The following is a 16,714-nucleotide window of genomic DNA, read 5'->3' as shown; positions in this document are numbered from 1 at the left end:
ACGAGCCTGGCGAGAGTTTAGCCTGCGGGCAGAACGAAGATAAGACAAATTCTTGTGATCTGTCCATACCACAAATGGGTGCGTAGCTCCCTCCAGCCAATGCCACCATTCTTGAAAGGCCAAAACGATAGCCAGCAGTTCTCTGTTCCCTACATCGTAGTTCTTCTCTGCTGGGGTGAGCCGTCGGGAGAAGAAAGCACAGGGGTGCAGCTTCTGATCAGAGGTGGAACGTTGAGAGAGAACAGCACCAACGCCAGAGTCTGAGGCATCAACCTCCACCACAAACTGAGCTGTAGGATCGGGATGGGACAACACAGGAGCAGAGGAAAACAAACCCTTCAACTGAACAAAAGCAGCCTCTGCCTCAGCAGACCAAACAAACGGAACCTTGACAGAAGTTAACTTGGTAAGAGGTGCAGCGACTCGGCTATAGTCTCGGATAAACCTTCGATAGAAGTTTGCAAAACCAAGAAACCTCTGGAGTTGTTTCCTAGTTGTAGGAGCGGGCCATTCGGCCACTGCCATGACCTTGGCAGGGTCGGTCTTTATTTGGCCCTTCTCCACAATGAAACCAAGAAAACTAACAGAGGAAGCATGAAACTCACATTTCTCCGCTTTAACATAGAGTCTGTTTTCTAATAGTCTTTGCAACACCAATTTCACATGCTGAACATGCTCTTGGAGTGTGCGAGAGAAAATCAGAATGTCATCCAAATAAACAAACACAAATCTGTTGAGCATGTCACGCAGGACATCGTTAATGAGAGCCTGAAAAACAGCAGGAGCGTTAGTAAGACCAAAAGGCATGACAAGATACTCAAAATGTCCCAGTGGCATGTTAAAGGCTGTCTTCCACTCATCCCCCTCCCTTATCCTCACCAAGTGGTAGGCATTGCGGAGATCCAACTTGGAGAAGATGGTGGCTTGGCTGAGGGGAGCAAAAGCAGAGTCAATGAGTGGAAGCGGATACTTGTTCTTCACGGTAATGTCATTTAAGCCCCTGTAGTCGATACAGGGGCGCAGCGTCTTGTCCTTCTTCTCAACAAAAAAAAATCCTGCTCCTACCGGGGAAGTTGAGGGACGGATGAGTCCAGCAGCAAGAGAGTCAGTAATATAAGTCTCCATGGCCTCCTTTTCAGGCCTTGAGAGATTATAAAGTTTGCTGGAAGGTAGAGGTGCACCAGGGAGCAAGTCAGTGCTACAGTCATAAGGTCTATGGGGGGGGTAGCGATAAGGCACGGTCCTTGTTAAAAACCTCTCCAAGGTCATGGTACACAGAGGGAACAGAAGAGAGGTCAACAGGTTTAGGTGAAACAGACGTGGTAGTGGCAGAGGTAGGTATAGCTGAGTGCAAACAGTGTGAGTGACAAAACAGGCTCCAGTTGGTGATGGATAAAGTTGACCAATCTATGTGTGGATTGTGGAGCTTGAGCCAGGGGAGACCTAACACGAGTTGTGAGGAGGGTGAAGGAATTATGTACAGAGAAATTGTCTCGTGATGGTTACCCGAAACAACCAATGAAAGAGGACCAGTGTGATGAGTGACACAAGCAAGGAGCTTTCCATCTAAAGCAAACACGTCCTTAGGCTCAGGAAGGGGCTCGGAGGGAAGGTTAAATTGTGACACAAAACCAGAGTCAATGAAATTGTCATCAGCACCTGAATCTACCAAAACTTGGAGAGGATGAGAGACTTGAGACCAGGAAACAGTACCTTTGAGCTGCAAGCGTCTTGAGGGGGATGAACCGTCTGCAGTATGGCTCACCAGCGCCCCCTCCGTGGCTGATGAGCCTGCTCTTTTGGCAAAACAGGACATTGGATCAGGATGTGGCCAGCCTGACCACAGTAAATACACAGTCTCTGGCGAAGACGACGTTGCCGTTCCTCAGGAGTGAGCCTCATTCTTCCCAGCTGCATGGGTTCCTCAGAGCTGGGAAGAGATGATGCTGTAGGCGGAGAGGCACTGGTGGATGGTGACTCCAAAGGGGTTGCTTGATGAGCTGATGGTGTAGACTGGTGAGGAGGCTTGGAGTTGGAAAGGGAGAAAGGGAATCTTTGCCTGCCTGCTCTCTCCCTACGCCTCTCACGGAGGCGGTTATCTAAACGAATAGCCAAAGAAATTAACTCCTCTAAGGAAGTAGTTTCATCTCGAGCAGCTAACTCATCCTTTAATTCCTCACTTAGCCCACGAAAGAATACTCCTTGTAAAGCTTTCTCATCCCAACCACTTTCAGCTGCGAGAATGCGAAAATCAATGGAGTAATTGGAAACGGAATCAAAACCCTGACGTAAGGAAAGAAGCCGGTTACTGGCTTCCTTACCCTGTAAGGGATGATCAAACACTTTGAGCATCTCAGTAGAGAATAACTGAAGAGAGTCACAGATGGGTGAGTTACTGTTAGCCATAGCTAGCGCCCAGGCTGAGGCCTTATCAGTCAACAAGCTCATAATGAAAGCTATCTTAGACTTATCAGATGTGTATGTCAAAGGTTGCTGATCAAACACAAGAGAACACTGGTGAAGGAACTGACTGCATGACCCTAGCACTCCTGAGTACCTGACAGGTGTGGGGATAAAGGGTTCACGGGGAGTGCTGGCCTGGATGTGGGTTGAAGCCAGAGCAGGTGCTGGAGCCGTAGCTGTAGCAGAAGTAGAAGCGGAAGCCTGAACAGGACCAGTAAGTGTGGCAAGATGGGTGGAAACCTGGTCAAGATGGCTGCCGAGCTGTGCCATGCCAGTGGTAAGAGTCTGAAGGGTGCTCATTATTTCACACAGAGCCTTTTCGTGCTGCCCAACCAAAGCTCCTTGAGAAGATAGAGCCTGCCTTAATCTATCAGTCTCTGCGGGGTCCATCTTGGCCAGATAATTCTGTTAAGTTTTAGTTCACACTGACCCCAAAGCAGAGACTGAGACAGGTAATTGAAGTCACAAAAAACAGAAGCATTTAATAAATCAAAAATTCAGGCAGTGAAGGCAGGGAGCTGGCTGGCTTGATGAGAATCCTCAGAAGACAACAGGAACATAGATGACGAAAAAACGCAGCGAGGAACCCAGGAACATCTGCACACAAAAAAGACATAGGTAAGAACCAAAAAACTGCAGAAAACACAAAAAGCCTCACAGTGAAGAGCAACTTGAAAATCCACAAGGAAGAACGTTGGGAAACTACCCAGTAGAACGAAATTATCTGGCAGAGCAGTGAAGTGAAGACCAGGCTTTTATAGGAGAGTTGATGAATTGAGTGAAACCAGGTGTGCCTCTGCTGCTGAGAGGAGAAGCCAGCCACACCCCCTGCCACTCACCTACCTGCAGGTGAAAGAACAGAAAGGGAAGGGGGAGGAGGAAAAGCAGAACAAAACATAAAACCCCACAACAAAAACCAAAACCAAACAGAATCATAACATCAAGTTTTCTTTGGCTCCTCCTGCTGCTTCATGAGCTGTATCCCAGTTTATCAAACTATCTGTGGATGCAGAGGAGAGGACAGAGCTCTGAGGATGGACTCAAGTCAGAAAACCTGTTCTGAAGATCTTCATTTGGTGTCAGGGATCAGTCCTCTACATTTAATGGACTTGGTTCAGAGTCATTTGAGTTTGAGATTGAGGAGAGGAACTGATCTCTGCTCACAAACAGCTATTTGTTAGCTTTTAGTAGAAACACTCCATGAGTAAAACATGTCTCCTTTCCTGCTGTTAACATCACATCCTAACAAACTTTTCATCTTCTGTTTCAGTTTCTCTGACAGGTCTGAAAATGGAGTCAAGTTTTGTGGGAGACTGTTCTGTGCAGCAGCAGAGAGAGATCAGCAGACAGGAGGGAACACACTGGATCTGTTAGCATCACTGTGCACACATCCGTGGTTTTCTTTTTCATACACTGAAGGAATCCACCAGTGTGGTTTCCTTCTGGATCTGTTCTCCTACATTAAGGTCTATGAGACTGAAACAGGCCTTAGTGTTCTTCCATCTCTACAGTCAGTTTTAAAGTCAACTCCTGCAGTCTGGATCATCAACCTCTCAGAGAGAAAGACCTCCATCCTCCTGGAAGTGCTGAAACTCCAACCAGAGAAGAAACCTGTGAAGCTGTGGGGCTGTTCATATGAAAAGAGTGAATTGAGGACTTTCCTGCAGTGTCTGCCTTATATCTCACAGCTCAGGTAAATGAACAGTTCTTCACACATCAGTGCTCACCTGTTGAGGTGTGCTCCTCCATCTCAGTCAGCTCACTGTGACATTGGAGGTGAAGATCAAGGAGAGTAAAATTCCAGAGGGCTGGATGAAAGTCTGTTAATGTCAGTTAAAGTTGATCAGGACATTGTTGCAAAGTCTTAGTTGCATGTTAGTTTTTCTCATTTCATTTTAAGAACATATCTTAATGTTCAGAGGTCACTGACAGGTTAAAGCAGCTAAGAAGTACTGATTGATTGATCGGTTACTGTGTGAAGTTTTCTTTGGCTCCTCCTGCTGCTTCATGAGCTGTATCACAGTTTATTAAACTATCTGTGGATGCAGAGGAGAGGACAGAGCTCTGAGGGTGGACTCAAGTCAGAAAACCTGTTCTGAAGATCTTCATTTGGTGTCAGGGATCAGTCCTCTACATTTAATGGACTTGGTTCAGAGTCATTTGAGTTTGAGATTGAGGAGAGAAACTGTTCTCTGCTCACAAACAGCTATTTGTTAGCTTTTAGTGGAAAGACTCCATCAGTAAAACATGTCTCCTTTCCTGCTGTTAACATCACATCCTAACAAACTTTTCATCTTCTGTTTCAGTTTCTCTGACTGGTCTGAAAATGACGTCAAGTTTTGTGGGAGACTGTTCTGTGCAGCAGCAGAGAGAGATCAGCAGACAGGAGGGAACACACTGGAGCTGTTAGCATCACTGTGCACATACCAAGAGTTCCCTTTAGAAATAACTGATGATGATGAAGAATATAAGGAAGTGCAGTGTGGTTTTCTTCTGAATCTGTTCTCCTTCATTAAGGTCTATGAGACTGAAACAGGCCTTAGTGTTCTTCCATCTCTACAGTCAGTTTTAAAGTCAACTCCTGCAGTCTGGACCATCAACCTCTCAGAGAGAAAGACCTCCATCCTCCTGGAAGTGCTGAAACTCCAACCAGAGAAGAAACCTGTGAAGCTGTGGGGCTGTTCAAATGAAGAGAGTGAATTGAGAACTTTCCTGCAGTGTCTGCCTTATATCTCACAGCTCAGGTAAATGAACAGTTCTTCACACATCAGTGCTCACCTGTTGAGGTGTGCTCCTCCATCTCAGTCAGCTCACTGAGACATTCAGGTTGAAGATCAAGGAGAGTTAAAATCCAGAGGGCTGGATGAAAGTCTGTTAATGTCAGTTAAAGTTGATCAGGACATTGTTGCAAAGTCTTAGTTACATGTTAGTTTTTCTCATTTCATTTTAAGAACATATCTTAATGCTCAGAGGTCACTGACAGGTAAAAGCAGCTAAGAAGTACTGAACTAGATCGATTACTGTGTGAAGTTTTCTTTGGCTCCTCCTGCTGCTTCATGAGCTGTATCACAGTTTATCAAACTATCTGTGGATGCAGAGGAGAGGACAGAGCTCTGAGGATGGACTCAAGTCAGAAAACCTGTTCTGAAGATCTTCATTTGGTGTCAGGGATCAGTCCTCTACATTTAATGGACTTGGTTCAGAGTCATTTGAGTTTGAAATTGAGGAGAGGAACTGTTCTCTGCTCACAAACAGCTATTTGTTAGCTTTTAGTGGAAGCACTCCATGAGTAAAACATGTCTCCTTTCCTGCTGTTAACATCACATCCTGACAAACTTTTCATCTTCTGTTTCAGTTTCTCTGACTGGTCTGAAAATGACGTCAAGTTGTGTGGGAGACTGTTCTGTGCAGCAGCAGAGAGAGATCAGCAGACAGGAGGGAACACACTGGATCTGTTAGCATCACTGTGCACACATCCGTGGTTCTCTTTTTCATACACTGAAAGAGTCTACCAGTGTAGTTTTTTTCTGGATCTGTTCTCCTACATGAAGGTCTATGAGACTGAAACAGGCCTTAGTGTTCTTCCATCTCTACAGTCAGTTTTCAAGTCAACTCCTGCAGTCTGGACCATCAACCTCTCAGAGAGAAAGACCTCCATCCTCCTGGAAGTGCTGAAACTCCAACCAGAGAAGAAACATGTGAAGCTGTTGGGCTGTTCATATGAAGAGAGTGAAGTGAGGACTTTCCTGCAGTGTCTGCCTTATATCTCACAGCTCAGGTAAATCAGATAAATTCTTCTTGTTTGCTGAAATGTGAGGATGCTTTCAGAATAGAATAAACAACTAATGAGGAGAGAGAGGAACTTTTGATGAATGATAATCTCATTCAGTAGCTTTTTGTGTCAATGTTTTTGTATTTTTTTGTTCTTTTCAGCTCTTGTCTCCTCTTGTACCTGAGCTGTGTTTACACTTCTTTTTTTCTGTTTTAGCTGTGGTCCAGAGTTTTTCCAGCGTGTGTGTTCATCCCTGTCAGTGAGATCCAGAGAGGAGGCTGAGCAGTTTGTTTCTCTGCTGCAGCTGCTCGGGTTCATCCTGACATTAAAAGGAGAGTTACCCAGCAAAACGTGCAAATCTGTTGGACGAGTTCTCGGTCTTTGTGGTTCTGAAGTGGATCTGATCCTCACACCCACCAAGATTTCTGTTCAAGGAGCCTCACTCCTATTCAGACACACAGCAAGTCTACGCAGGCTGAGGTCGGTATCATACAATTCCTGTTTTTGTTTTTTTTCAAACATGTCTTCTCCAGCTTAATGTCTGTATTGTTCATGTCTCAATGCTTCCTGTGTGTGTGTCTCAGGCTTTCCAGTGACATGGCCTTGGTTATGTGTAGATGGGTAAAAAGAGGGAGAGTGAACCCTCTGTCTGTCACAGAGGAGCTCTCTCTTTCCTCTGAGAAACACCCACCTTCAGAGAGAGTTGTGCTGAGGGTTGTCAGCAGTTTGGCATCCCTGCTGCGATCCTGGACAGTCAGACAGTTAGACCTGACCGAGTCCAGGATCCCTGCTCAGAGTCTGATCCCCCTCCTGCTTCACGATGGCCCTCTCACTATCAAGTAAAAGTTTTCCGAGCCTTCTAACCAATTTCTGGTGTTTAAGAAATGTTACGTTGTCAGTACCATGATACTTTGACTAAGACACATTTTCTTTAACAGACTGAGTGGGGAGGTTTCAGAGTCACTACTTGCCATCCTTTGTGAAATTCAAGACAAGGACTTGACCAGGTCCTGTTTGAGTAAGGTTGGTGGAGACCTGACCCCTGTCTGTCTGAACTGGGAGCTTCTTCATCATCTTTTGGAGTCTTCACATCAGACTGTTACTGTGGACCTGAGGAAAAACAGCTTCCTACAGGAGAGCTTCACACGTCTGCTCCCCTTTCTGGACAGGGTTCTGTTTAAAAGGTTTGTTTGTGTTTTTGTGACCCATGAAGATGACATGGTCTGGATATGTGTACATGGTTTTATCAGCCTGAACTTCTGCAGTCTCTGTGAAATCCAGAGACTTGTGTAAATACTCTTATTTGACTTTCAGGCTGTCCCCCAGCTTTGTGCTGACTGCCATCAGAGAGGTCTATACGGCTCGTGCCAGTTCCTTTATTCCCAGTTTACTGAGGTTGTTTGATCATGAGATCAGCCTGACCTGCAGAGAGATGGACTCAGAGGACTGTGCTGCTCTGCTCTACACCCTCAGACACAGTGCTGGGGCAAAGCTGAACCTCATGTGGACCTCCATACCAACAGAGGAAATCAGCTCCATCCTCTTCACGCTGGACAAAGTTTCTCAGCTCAGGTCAGACATGAGTGCTGGTTTCCCATAGACAGGGCTCTATCAGCAGTGTGTTTTTAAAGCACTTTCTCTTCCAGTGTTGACAGGGATCTGCTGCTGAGGATCATCCACTGCTGTGCTGCCTCTGCTGCCCCGCAGGAGAGAGCAGCCAGTCTGCTCAGGAGTCTGCAGCACAGGTTGGATCTGTCCTGCTCTTCTCATGTGGAGCTGTCAGCAGGGGGTCAGACTCAGACCCTCTGTCTCAGTGTCTCTGACTGTAGGGCCATCTTCACCGTCCTGAGATACAGCAGCCAGGACACAGAGCTCCGACTGCAGGACTGTGAGGTGGGGGACAGTGGACTGGACCTGCTGTTTCCTGTCCTAGACAGAGTCCAGCTCAGGTAGGAGGACTACAAAACGACCAAGATCCTGGCTCTAGTTTTATTCATGATTTTATTTCATTTTTTTTATTCTTTATTTAGAGTATGGTTGTGAGCATAAACTATTAGCCATGCAGTTACAGAGGGTATGAAGGGTCCACAGTGAAAGTCCGCTGCAAACATGGAAATATCTTCAAACCCTTTTCCTCTTTAACATCCTTAATATTTATTTTTTAACAATAATCTCCTTATTACTCTGTAGCTATATACAGTCTGTAAAAGGGATGTGCAGTTACCCTGATCTTTTTTCATACGTAGGGTAATTCATGAACATGAATCAAAGCAGAGGGCCAAAGAGAACAAAAACAAAATACAGGAAAAAAAAAGACAAACACCCCTCAAAAACAACAACAAAAACAACCCCAACATCTTATGAATGATTAACATATAAGACATCAGTAAACATATATGTTTGCATGAGAATAACATCAACTGTTAATTTACCAATTCACAGAAGTTTGGTCATGATTGACGTACGGTACAGGCCAAAAGTTTGGACACACCTTCTCATTCAATGTGTTTTCTTTATTCTTATGACTATTTATATCGTAGATTCTCACTGAAGGCATCAAACTATGAATGAACACATGTGGAGTTATGTACTTAACAAAAAAAGGAGAAATAACTGAAAACATGTTTTATATTGTAGTTTCTTCAAAATAGCCACCCTTTGCTCTGATTACTGCTTTGCACACTCTTGGCATTCTCCGGATGAGCTTCAAGAGGTAGTCACCTGAAATAGTTTTCCAACAGTTTTGAAGGAGTCCCCAGAGGTGTTTAGCACGTGTTGGCCTCTTTGCCTTCCCTCTGCCGTCCAACTCATCCCAAACCATCTCGATTGGGTTCAGGTCTGATGACTGTGGAGGCCAGGTCATCTGCCGCAGCACTCCATCACTCTCCTTCTGGGTCAAATAGCCCTTACACAGTCTGGAGCTGTGTTTGGGGTCGTCCTTGTCATCATTTTTTTTTTTTTTTTCCCGTTGCTAGGCGCTGCCCAAGTAGCTGCCTGTTGCTGCAGCTCTCTCTTCTTTGTCCGTTTCTTGTAATTTTTTTCATCTCTTTTTCGTCATCTTTGTATTTGGAGTGGATCATTTCTTTGTATGGTTTATTTGTTGGTCGTGGACACCAAACTTTTTGTGGCTTCAGCGATATGTTTACTACTTTTCTCCTGTGTTTGTCTGGAGATCCTACATGTAACCATGGCTGCATTGTTTACATGTGAACTCAGCTGTTAGCAGCCTGTAGCATGTCAATGCTAACTAGTGTAGGGCTTGATGGTTTCCCTCAAGGTGAGGAGGAGGAGGTGAAGACGACGTGCTGGTTCTCAGGTGTGAGCTGGGAGGTGACGACGTGGACCTGTCCTTCCTTCCATCGTTGTTGGGAACGTGGGATCTATCTCCGGTGGGATGGAGCTAGCTGTGCTAGCCCAGCTGCAGAAGGGCTGCTGAAAGGCAAAGTGGCATCGTGCTGTTCACCGACGTGGCTGACGGAGCTGACATCGGACACCGGCGCCACATTGGAGGAGCTTCGCTTGCTGTGAGCAGACAGGATCAGGGAGACAGAGACTGAACAGACTGCTGAAGAAGCTCAGTCCTGGACCCTGTGGAGGTGGAGACTAGCTGGGCTGGAGAGTGGTGGACGGGATGTCGTCATCTATTTTATTGTGGACCTTTTTGCACTTTCTATACACTTTCTTACTTTTGTTTTCTTGATTGCTGCTGTGACTCTTGAATTTCCCCTCGGGAATAAATAAATTATTTTCTATTCTATTCTATCCTGTTGAAAAATAAATGATCGTCCAACTAAACGCCAACCGGATGGGATGGCATGTCGCTGCAGGAGGCTGTGGTAGCCATGCTGGTTCAGAGTGCCTTCAATTTTGAATAAATCCCCAACAGTATCACCAGCTAAACACCCCCACACCATCACACCTCCTCCTCCTCCATGCTTCACAGTGGGAACCAGACATGTGGAATCCATCCATTCACCTTTTCTGTGTCTCACAAAGACACGACCGTTGGAACCAAAGATCTCAAATTTGGACTCATCAGACCAAAGCACAGATTTCCACTGGTCTAATGTCCATTCCTTGTGTTTCCTGGCTCAAACAAATCTCTTCTCCTTGTTGCCTCTCCTTAGCAGTGGTGGTTTCCTAGCAGCTATTTGATTATGAAAGCCTGATTCCCGCAGCCTCCTCTTAACGATTGTTTTAGAGATGGGTCTGCTGCTGGAACTCTTTTTGCCATTCATCTGGTCTCTGGTCTGAGCTGCTGTTAACTTGTGATTTCTGAGGCTGGTTACTCGGATGAACTTATCCTCAGAAGCAGGGGTGACTCTTGGTCTTCTTTTCCTGGGTCGGTCCTCATGTGTGCCAGTTTCATTGTGGCGCTTAATTGTTTTTTGCAACTCCACTTTAGGACACATTTAAGGTTTTTGCAATTTTCCGGACTGACTGACCTTTATTTCTTAAAGTAATTATGGCCACTCGTTTTTCTTTAGTTAGCTGATTGGTTTTTGGTATAATATGAATTTTAACAGTTATCCAATAGGACTGTTGTCAGCTGTGTATTAACCTGACTTCTGCACAACACAACTGATGGTCTGAACCGCATTGATAAAGCAAGAAATTCTACTAATTAACCCTGATAAGGCACACCTGTGAAGTGAAAACCATTTCAGGTGAACACCTCTTGAAGCTCATTGAGAGAATGCCGAGAGTGTGCAGAGCAGTAATCAGAGCAAAGGGTGGCTGCTTGAAGAAACTACAAAATAAAACATGTTTCCAGTTATTTCACCTTTTTTGTTAAGTACATGAGCTGCACGGTGGCGCATCGGTTAGCACTGCAGCCTCACAGCAAAGAAGGTCAACGGTTCAATTCCCAGCTTTGCCAGTGGGCCTTTCTGTGTGGAGTTTACATGTTCTCCCCGTGCATGTGTGGGTTCTTTCCGGGTACTCCGGCTTCTTCCCACGGTCCAAAAACATGCTCACCAGGTTAATTGATCACTCTAAATTGTCCCTAGGTGTGAGTGTGTGCGTGAATGGTTGTCTGTCTATGTGTCAGCCCTGTGATTGGCTGGTGACCAGTCCAGGGTGTACCCCGCCTCTCGCCCAATAACAGCTGGGATAGGCCCCAACCACCCGCTACCCTGAACAGGATAAGCAGTTCAGAAAATGGATGGATGTTGAGTACATAACTCCACATGTGTTCATTCATAGTTTTGATGCCTTCAGTGTGAATCTACGATGTAAATAGTCATGGAAATAAAGAAAACGCATTGAATGAGAAGGTGTGTCCAAACTTTTGGCCTGTACTGTACGTATGAGACCCATCCTGATCATAATTGCTAAATTTCATCCATTTGGAAACGAAGTGAAAATGAAATATTTTCCAACACGTATATTCCATTTACAATTCCCCCCTACTCTATCGTGGGGGGGTTCAGGACGTAGCCAGTGTCTAGTTATGGTCTTTTTAGCTGCAGTTACCAGAATGCCAAATAATTAGACATCAAAGTGTCCAGCAATACAGTCAACTCTCCCAAAAATGTAAGTATTAAACTCAAAGGGTATTTTCTTTGTAAATATTAGCTCCAGAATGTTGTAGATTCTCGAACAGACATTTTTTAATAATTGGACAGTTTAAAGTATATGCCAGTGGTTAACATCTTTGCTCCCACATTGTTTCCAGCATTCTGGATCCTCTCCTGTGAGATAAGATTTCCAACCAAGTTCCCTCCATGTATGAGAGTTAGTACAGTTCCTCTGAAAGTCAGTGTTCATGATTCTAAATCTTAACGTGCTGCTCTGTTCTCCTTTTTAGGGCCGGTGGAGCCGTCCTCCTCCAGATGGTGTTCCTGGTAGGTTTTATCTCTGAGTGGGACTCAGCGAGTCGAGCAAGGTCCCTGTGCAGAGCCCTGGGTGGAGAGCTGGTTCTCAGTCACACCAAACTGGATCAGGCGGCCTGTGAAGCCTTGGCCTTGGTGCTGGACTACGCTGAGGAGCTGACTGAGCTGGACCTGAGTTACTGCCAGCTAACCGACCAACTGCTGGTCACACTCATCGAGTATCTGCACAAAGTCCAAGTCCTGGAGTGAGTTCATGAGACATGAGTGTTTATAATGCAAAGTTAGCTGGAGCATGATGAGTGTGTCATGGAGGTAATAACACAGAAGCAACAAATCACACAAACAAATATCTCTGTACCGTACTTCTGGATCTTTGATATCTACAGAGAAATGTGTGAATCTTGTTCTCTGATGTGTGTTTGTCAGATACACCTGGAGATGATCCATGAGGGTTTAGTGCTTGAACAGGATCAACAGCTTACCATGATACTAACTCTGTGTCACTTTGATTTGTGTGCACTTTGCAGCCTGAGTCACAACAGGATCACAGAAAAATCCACTTCCATGTTGCTCCGACTGGTGGACACCAACCCAGACATTGAAACTGTGCGGTGAGCATGAATTCATGAGTTCACTATTCCTTTCTGTTGACATTTGAAGTGATTTCCCATCAGCTGACCATTCAGAACGACAGCTTGTTCAAATGCATGCTGAAACACGTTGTTCTGGCTGGATGAATGATGTTTGCTCTCTCTGCTTTGGGCTTTTTCGTAGACTCTTCGGGAACGACATTGTGGGCCGAGCACCCTTTGAGACACTGAAGCAGTTTGAAATCTGGTGAACCAGGTGTCACTGTGGTGGTAATGTGACACTCAGGGAAAAAAAAACCTGTAATCTCAGAATAATGTTCTGTCTCAGGAAATATTTGGTTTACAGCTAGATAAAAAAGTAACTTGTTAAAATCTCAGGTCATATCATCTTGTGTTTTATTTTTCTCATGATGCAAGGGCAGAATTTTCTAATGATCATGTGTCTGTTACAGCCTTTGATACAAATTATTTATTTTCTGTTTGGGATTATTCTGCCAGGACCTGATTGAAATTTTCACTTGTTGATAACTTGATAACTGTTCTGTGATCGACATGTTATGATGCTGTCTTTGAGTTGTGTAATATTTTTTTAAATGTGTGACAAATATGTGACAAACTGGGCTGCACGGTGGCGCAACGGTTAGCTCTGCACCCTCGCAGCTCCAAAAACATGCTCACCAGGTTTATTAAACACTCTTAATTGTCTGTAGGTGTGAGTGTGTGTGTGAATGGTTGTCTGTCTCTTTGTCAGCCCTGTGATTGGCTGGTGACCAATCCAGGGTGTACCCTGCCTCTCACCCAATGACACATGGGATAGGCTTCAGTCACCCGTGACCCTGAACAGGAGAAGTGGTTCAGAAAATGAATGAGTGTAACAAACTGTGAGGGAGAATGACCGTAAATTTACCTCAAAGTTAAACTTACCAAAGAGGGATCAGGTGAAAAAAGTGACTTCTCTTTTGTTTTATCCTTTCTTATTTTGGATGTTGAAAATAAAAAAATGATATGAGAAACAAACACTTGTTCCTGCATTTTCTTGAATTGATTTCTTTGACTGTGTGTTTATGTTTACATTTAAGACAGTGATGTTTTGGAGGATTAAAGCTCACTAGTCAACGTAAAACAGGAGCATTCACAGGTGCATTGTGTTAGAGTCACAACAAATCATATGAGGTTTGTACTTCTAATGACATAAATGTACTGGCTCAGAAGTCGTCAGAAATATTCTGCCGTCATGTTCCTCTTCACAGGAGGCAGCTCAAGGAAACAGAACCTCAACCTCGGTGTTGACACAGTTAAAGGCTCAGTTTTATTTGTATTGAATAGAAACGGGTATTTTGAAATGTAAAAGAAAAACAGAAAAGCCAAAAAAGGTACAACAATTTGTTGGACTTATTCAAAAGAGGAGAGGGGTGAAGCTCAGTTTTAGGGGTATTTGATCCAACCCCTCTCCCATTAGATAGTATGGTTAACAGTTAATTATTTAACTCCCTTATTCATGTAAACCTCAGGAATAATTACTTCACTTACTCCTGTCCAGTTCATTAATTACCAATAATCTTTGTTTTATAACAAGAAATAAATGAACAAGAAAAGGATTGCTACAAAACACAGCTTAGATATAAACCTTTAACAAATACAATCACAAATTTTTTGGTCTCAAAAAAACATGAATACATCAGTGTTTTCTTTAATCTTTTAAAATGTGTATCTAAATTTGAATTATATAAAAGATACAAATATCATTAGATGTTTTTTTTTGTTTGTTTTTTTTTGTTGGGGGGGGGGGGGGGGGGGGGCATATTAACACTTAATATAACAACACTCAGTAAAAAAAAGTGGATGAGATTTTTATCCAGGGATCATCCTCCCAGCTTGGTGGCTGTCATAGCCTCCAGTGTCCCAATCACTAATGGCACCACTGTTGCCCTCACACGCCACATCATCTGTAGCTCTTCCTTTAGCCCTTGGTATTTCTTCAGCTTCTCGTGTTCCTTCCTCCTGATGTTGCTATCTTTCAGTATTGCTGCATCTGATGTTTGTCAACCTCCACTATGTCAGGCTGAGAGGCTTTCACCATCTCGTCAGTCTGGATCTGAAAGACCCACAGGACCTTGGCATGCTTGTTCTCTGCCTGTGTCAGTTACAACCTTTACCACAGATGATTTATTTTCTGTTTGGGATTATTCTGTCAGGACATGATTCAAATTCTCAATTGTTGATAAAAATGATAAATGTTCTGTGATCGACATGTTATGAAGCTGTCTTTGAGTGGTGTAATATCTTCTTTTATTTTTAATAATTATGTAACAAACCATGAGAAATAATAACCGTAAATTTACCTCAAAGTTAAACTCACAAGAGAGGGATCAGGCGAAAAAAGTGACTTCTCTTTCATTTTATCATTTCTAACTTTTAATGTTGAAAAGAAATAATGAAAAGAGAAACAAACACTTGTATCTCCACTTGATTAAATTTTCTGTCTGTCTACATGTTTACATTTAATACAGTGATGTTTGGAGGATTTAAAAAAAATCCTAATGTAATTTTAAAACAGGAGAGTTCACAGATGTAATTTTGTGTCATAAAAGAATCATGAAGTATACTTCTACTGACATAAATGTATTGTATCGAAAGTCATCAGAAATATTTTGCTGTCATGTTCCTCTTCACAAGAGGTAGCTCACACAGACACCTGAAGGCAACAGAAACTGAACCTCTGCTGACACGGTTAAAGGCTCACTTAAGTTTGGATTGAACAGAAATGTGTAATTGAAAATGTAAAAATGAGAAGTGATCACACAAGTGCAGGTAGATATGGACAGAAGGAATGAAAAGTAATAATAACAAACAATAATGACTTGACTTAGCTTGACAAGCTGCCAGATCTTAGACTCTACTCGAGAGTTAGTCTAGCTCCAGCCTTTGCTTCAAATATTCATTTGTGCCTTTTTGACGCCCGAGCTCAATCCTGTTCTCCTCTGTTTTAGAACCTGCTCTGGAATCCCAGCCTGCCATACCCTTCTCTACATCCCTGGATTCTTCAGCATTACCGGATTTACCCATTTATTTTAGCTTACTCCAATTAGCATTTGTTAGCATGATGATATCAAACAGACACTTCCTCGTTTCTTCTTTTTCTTCTTATTTTTTTTATTTTTTTTATTTTTTACAATCTGAAGAGAACAAACTGGTCCCTGTACTTGATTATTACCCTCTGTCTTTGCAGAGTCATGCTTTAAAATCTCCAAGTATACAGATGCATTGCAAAATATTAGAATACTGTGAAGAATTTGATTATAGAGCACAAAAAAGTTTATTCTTTATACTGTTATACATCTGGTGAAAGACATCAAGCCTTTTTTCATTTGAATGTTGGTTCATAGCTCCAAAGATCTTTCAAAAAAGAGCATCTCTAAACAAACAACACGTCCAAGCTTGAAGCAGATGGGCTACAGCAGCAGAAGACCACACCGGGTGACCCTCCTGTCAGCTAAGAACAGGAAACTGAGGCTACAATTCACACAGCAACACCAAAACTGGACAATAGAAGATTGGAAAAACGTTGCCTGGTCTAATGAGTCTGGATTTCTGCTCCACATTCAGATGGTAGGGTCAGAATTTGGCGCCAACAACATGAAAGCATGGATCCATCCTGCCTTGTATCAACGGTTCAGGCTGCTGCTGCTGGTATAATGGTGTGGGGGATATTTTCTTGGCTCACTTTGGGCCCCTTAGTACCAACTGAGCATGGTTTAAAGTCCACAGCCTACCTGAGTATTGTTGCTGACCATGTCCATCCCTTTATGAGCACAGTGTACCCATCAAATCTGCAGCAACTGTGTGAGGTTATCATGTCAATATGGACCAAACTCTCTGAGGAATGTTTCCAGTACCTTGATGAATCTATGCCACGAAGGATTAAGGCAGTTCTGAAGGCAAAAGGGGGTTCAACCCAGTACTAAGGGTATAGCTAATAAGGTGGCCGGTGTGATCTTTAAATGAATTTTGATGACAGATATTTGAAAACTGAGATATCTATAATTTGATTTCGA

General features: G+C 43.5%; 1 protein-coding gene across 1 annotated transcript; it reads left to right on the top strand.

Annotated features, from left to right (window-relative positions):
• Positions 1-2,691: 2,691 nt before the first annotated feature.
• On the top strand, positions 2,692-9,138 carry LOC141795238 (uncharacterized). The gene is made up of 7 exons (XM_074676052.1): positions 2,692-2,740; positions 6,894-7,074; positions 7,174-7,419; positions 7,550-7,807; positions 7,882-7,980; positions 8,065-8,184; positions 9,072-9,138. The coding sequence occupies exons 1-7, from the start codon at positions 2,692-2,694 to the stop codon at positions 9,136-9,138; spliced, it is 1,020 nt and encodes a 339-aa protein (XP_074532153.1).
• Positions 9,139-16,714: the final 7,576 nt, after the last annotated feature.

The sequence above is a fragment of the Halichoeres trimaculatus genome, unplaced genomic scaffold (assembly GCF_033239565.1).
Source record: "Halichoeres trimaculatus isolate MK-OKI-2021-1 unplaced genomic scaffold, fHalTri1.1 fHalTri1_scaffold_8, whole genome shotgun sequence".
NCBI lineage: Eukaryota > Metazoa > Chordata > Actinopteri > Labriformes > Labridae > Halichoeres > Halichoeres trimaculatus.
The sequence above is the reverse complement of the archived record's forward strand: the minus strand, read 5'-3'. Positions and strand labels throughout refer to the sequence as shown.

Coding starts and splice junctions, on each gene's coding strand:
- LOC141795238 (XM_074676052.1), top strand. CDS start 2,692: ATGGGTGGAAACCTGGTCAAGATGGCTGCCGAGCTGTGCCATGCCAGT. Junction 7,420..7,549: donor GACAGGGTTCTGTTTAAAAG/GTTTGTTTGTGT, acceptor TTTGACTTTCAG/GCTGTCCCCCAGCTTTGTGC. Junction 8,185..9,071: donor CTAGACAGAGTCCAGCTCAG/GTAGGAGGACTA, acceptor GATTGGGTTCAG/GTCTGATGACTGTGGAGGCC.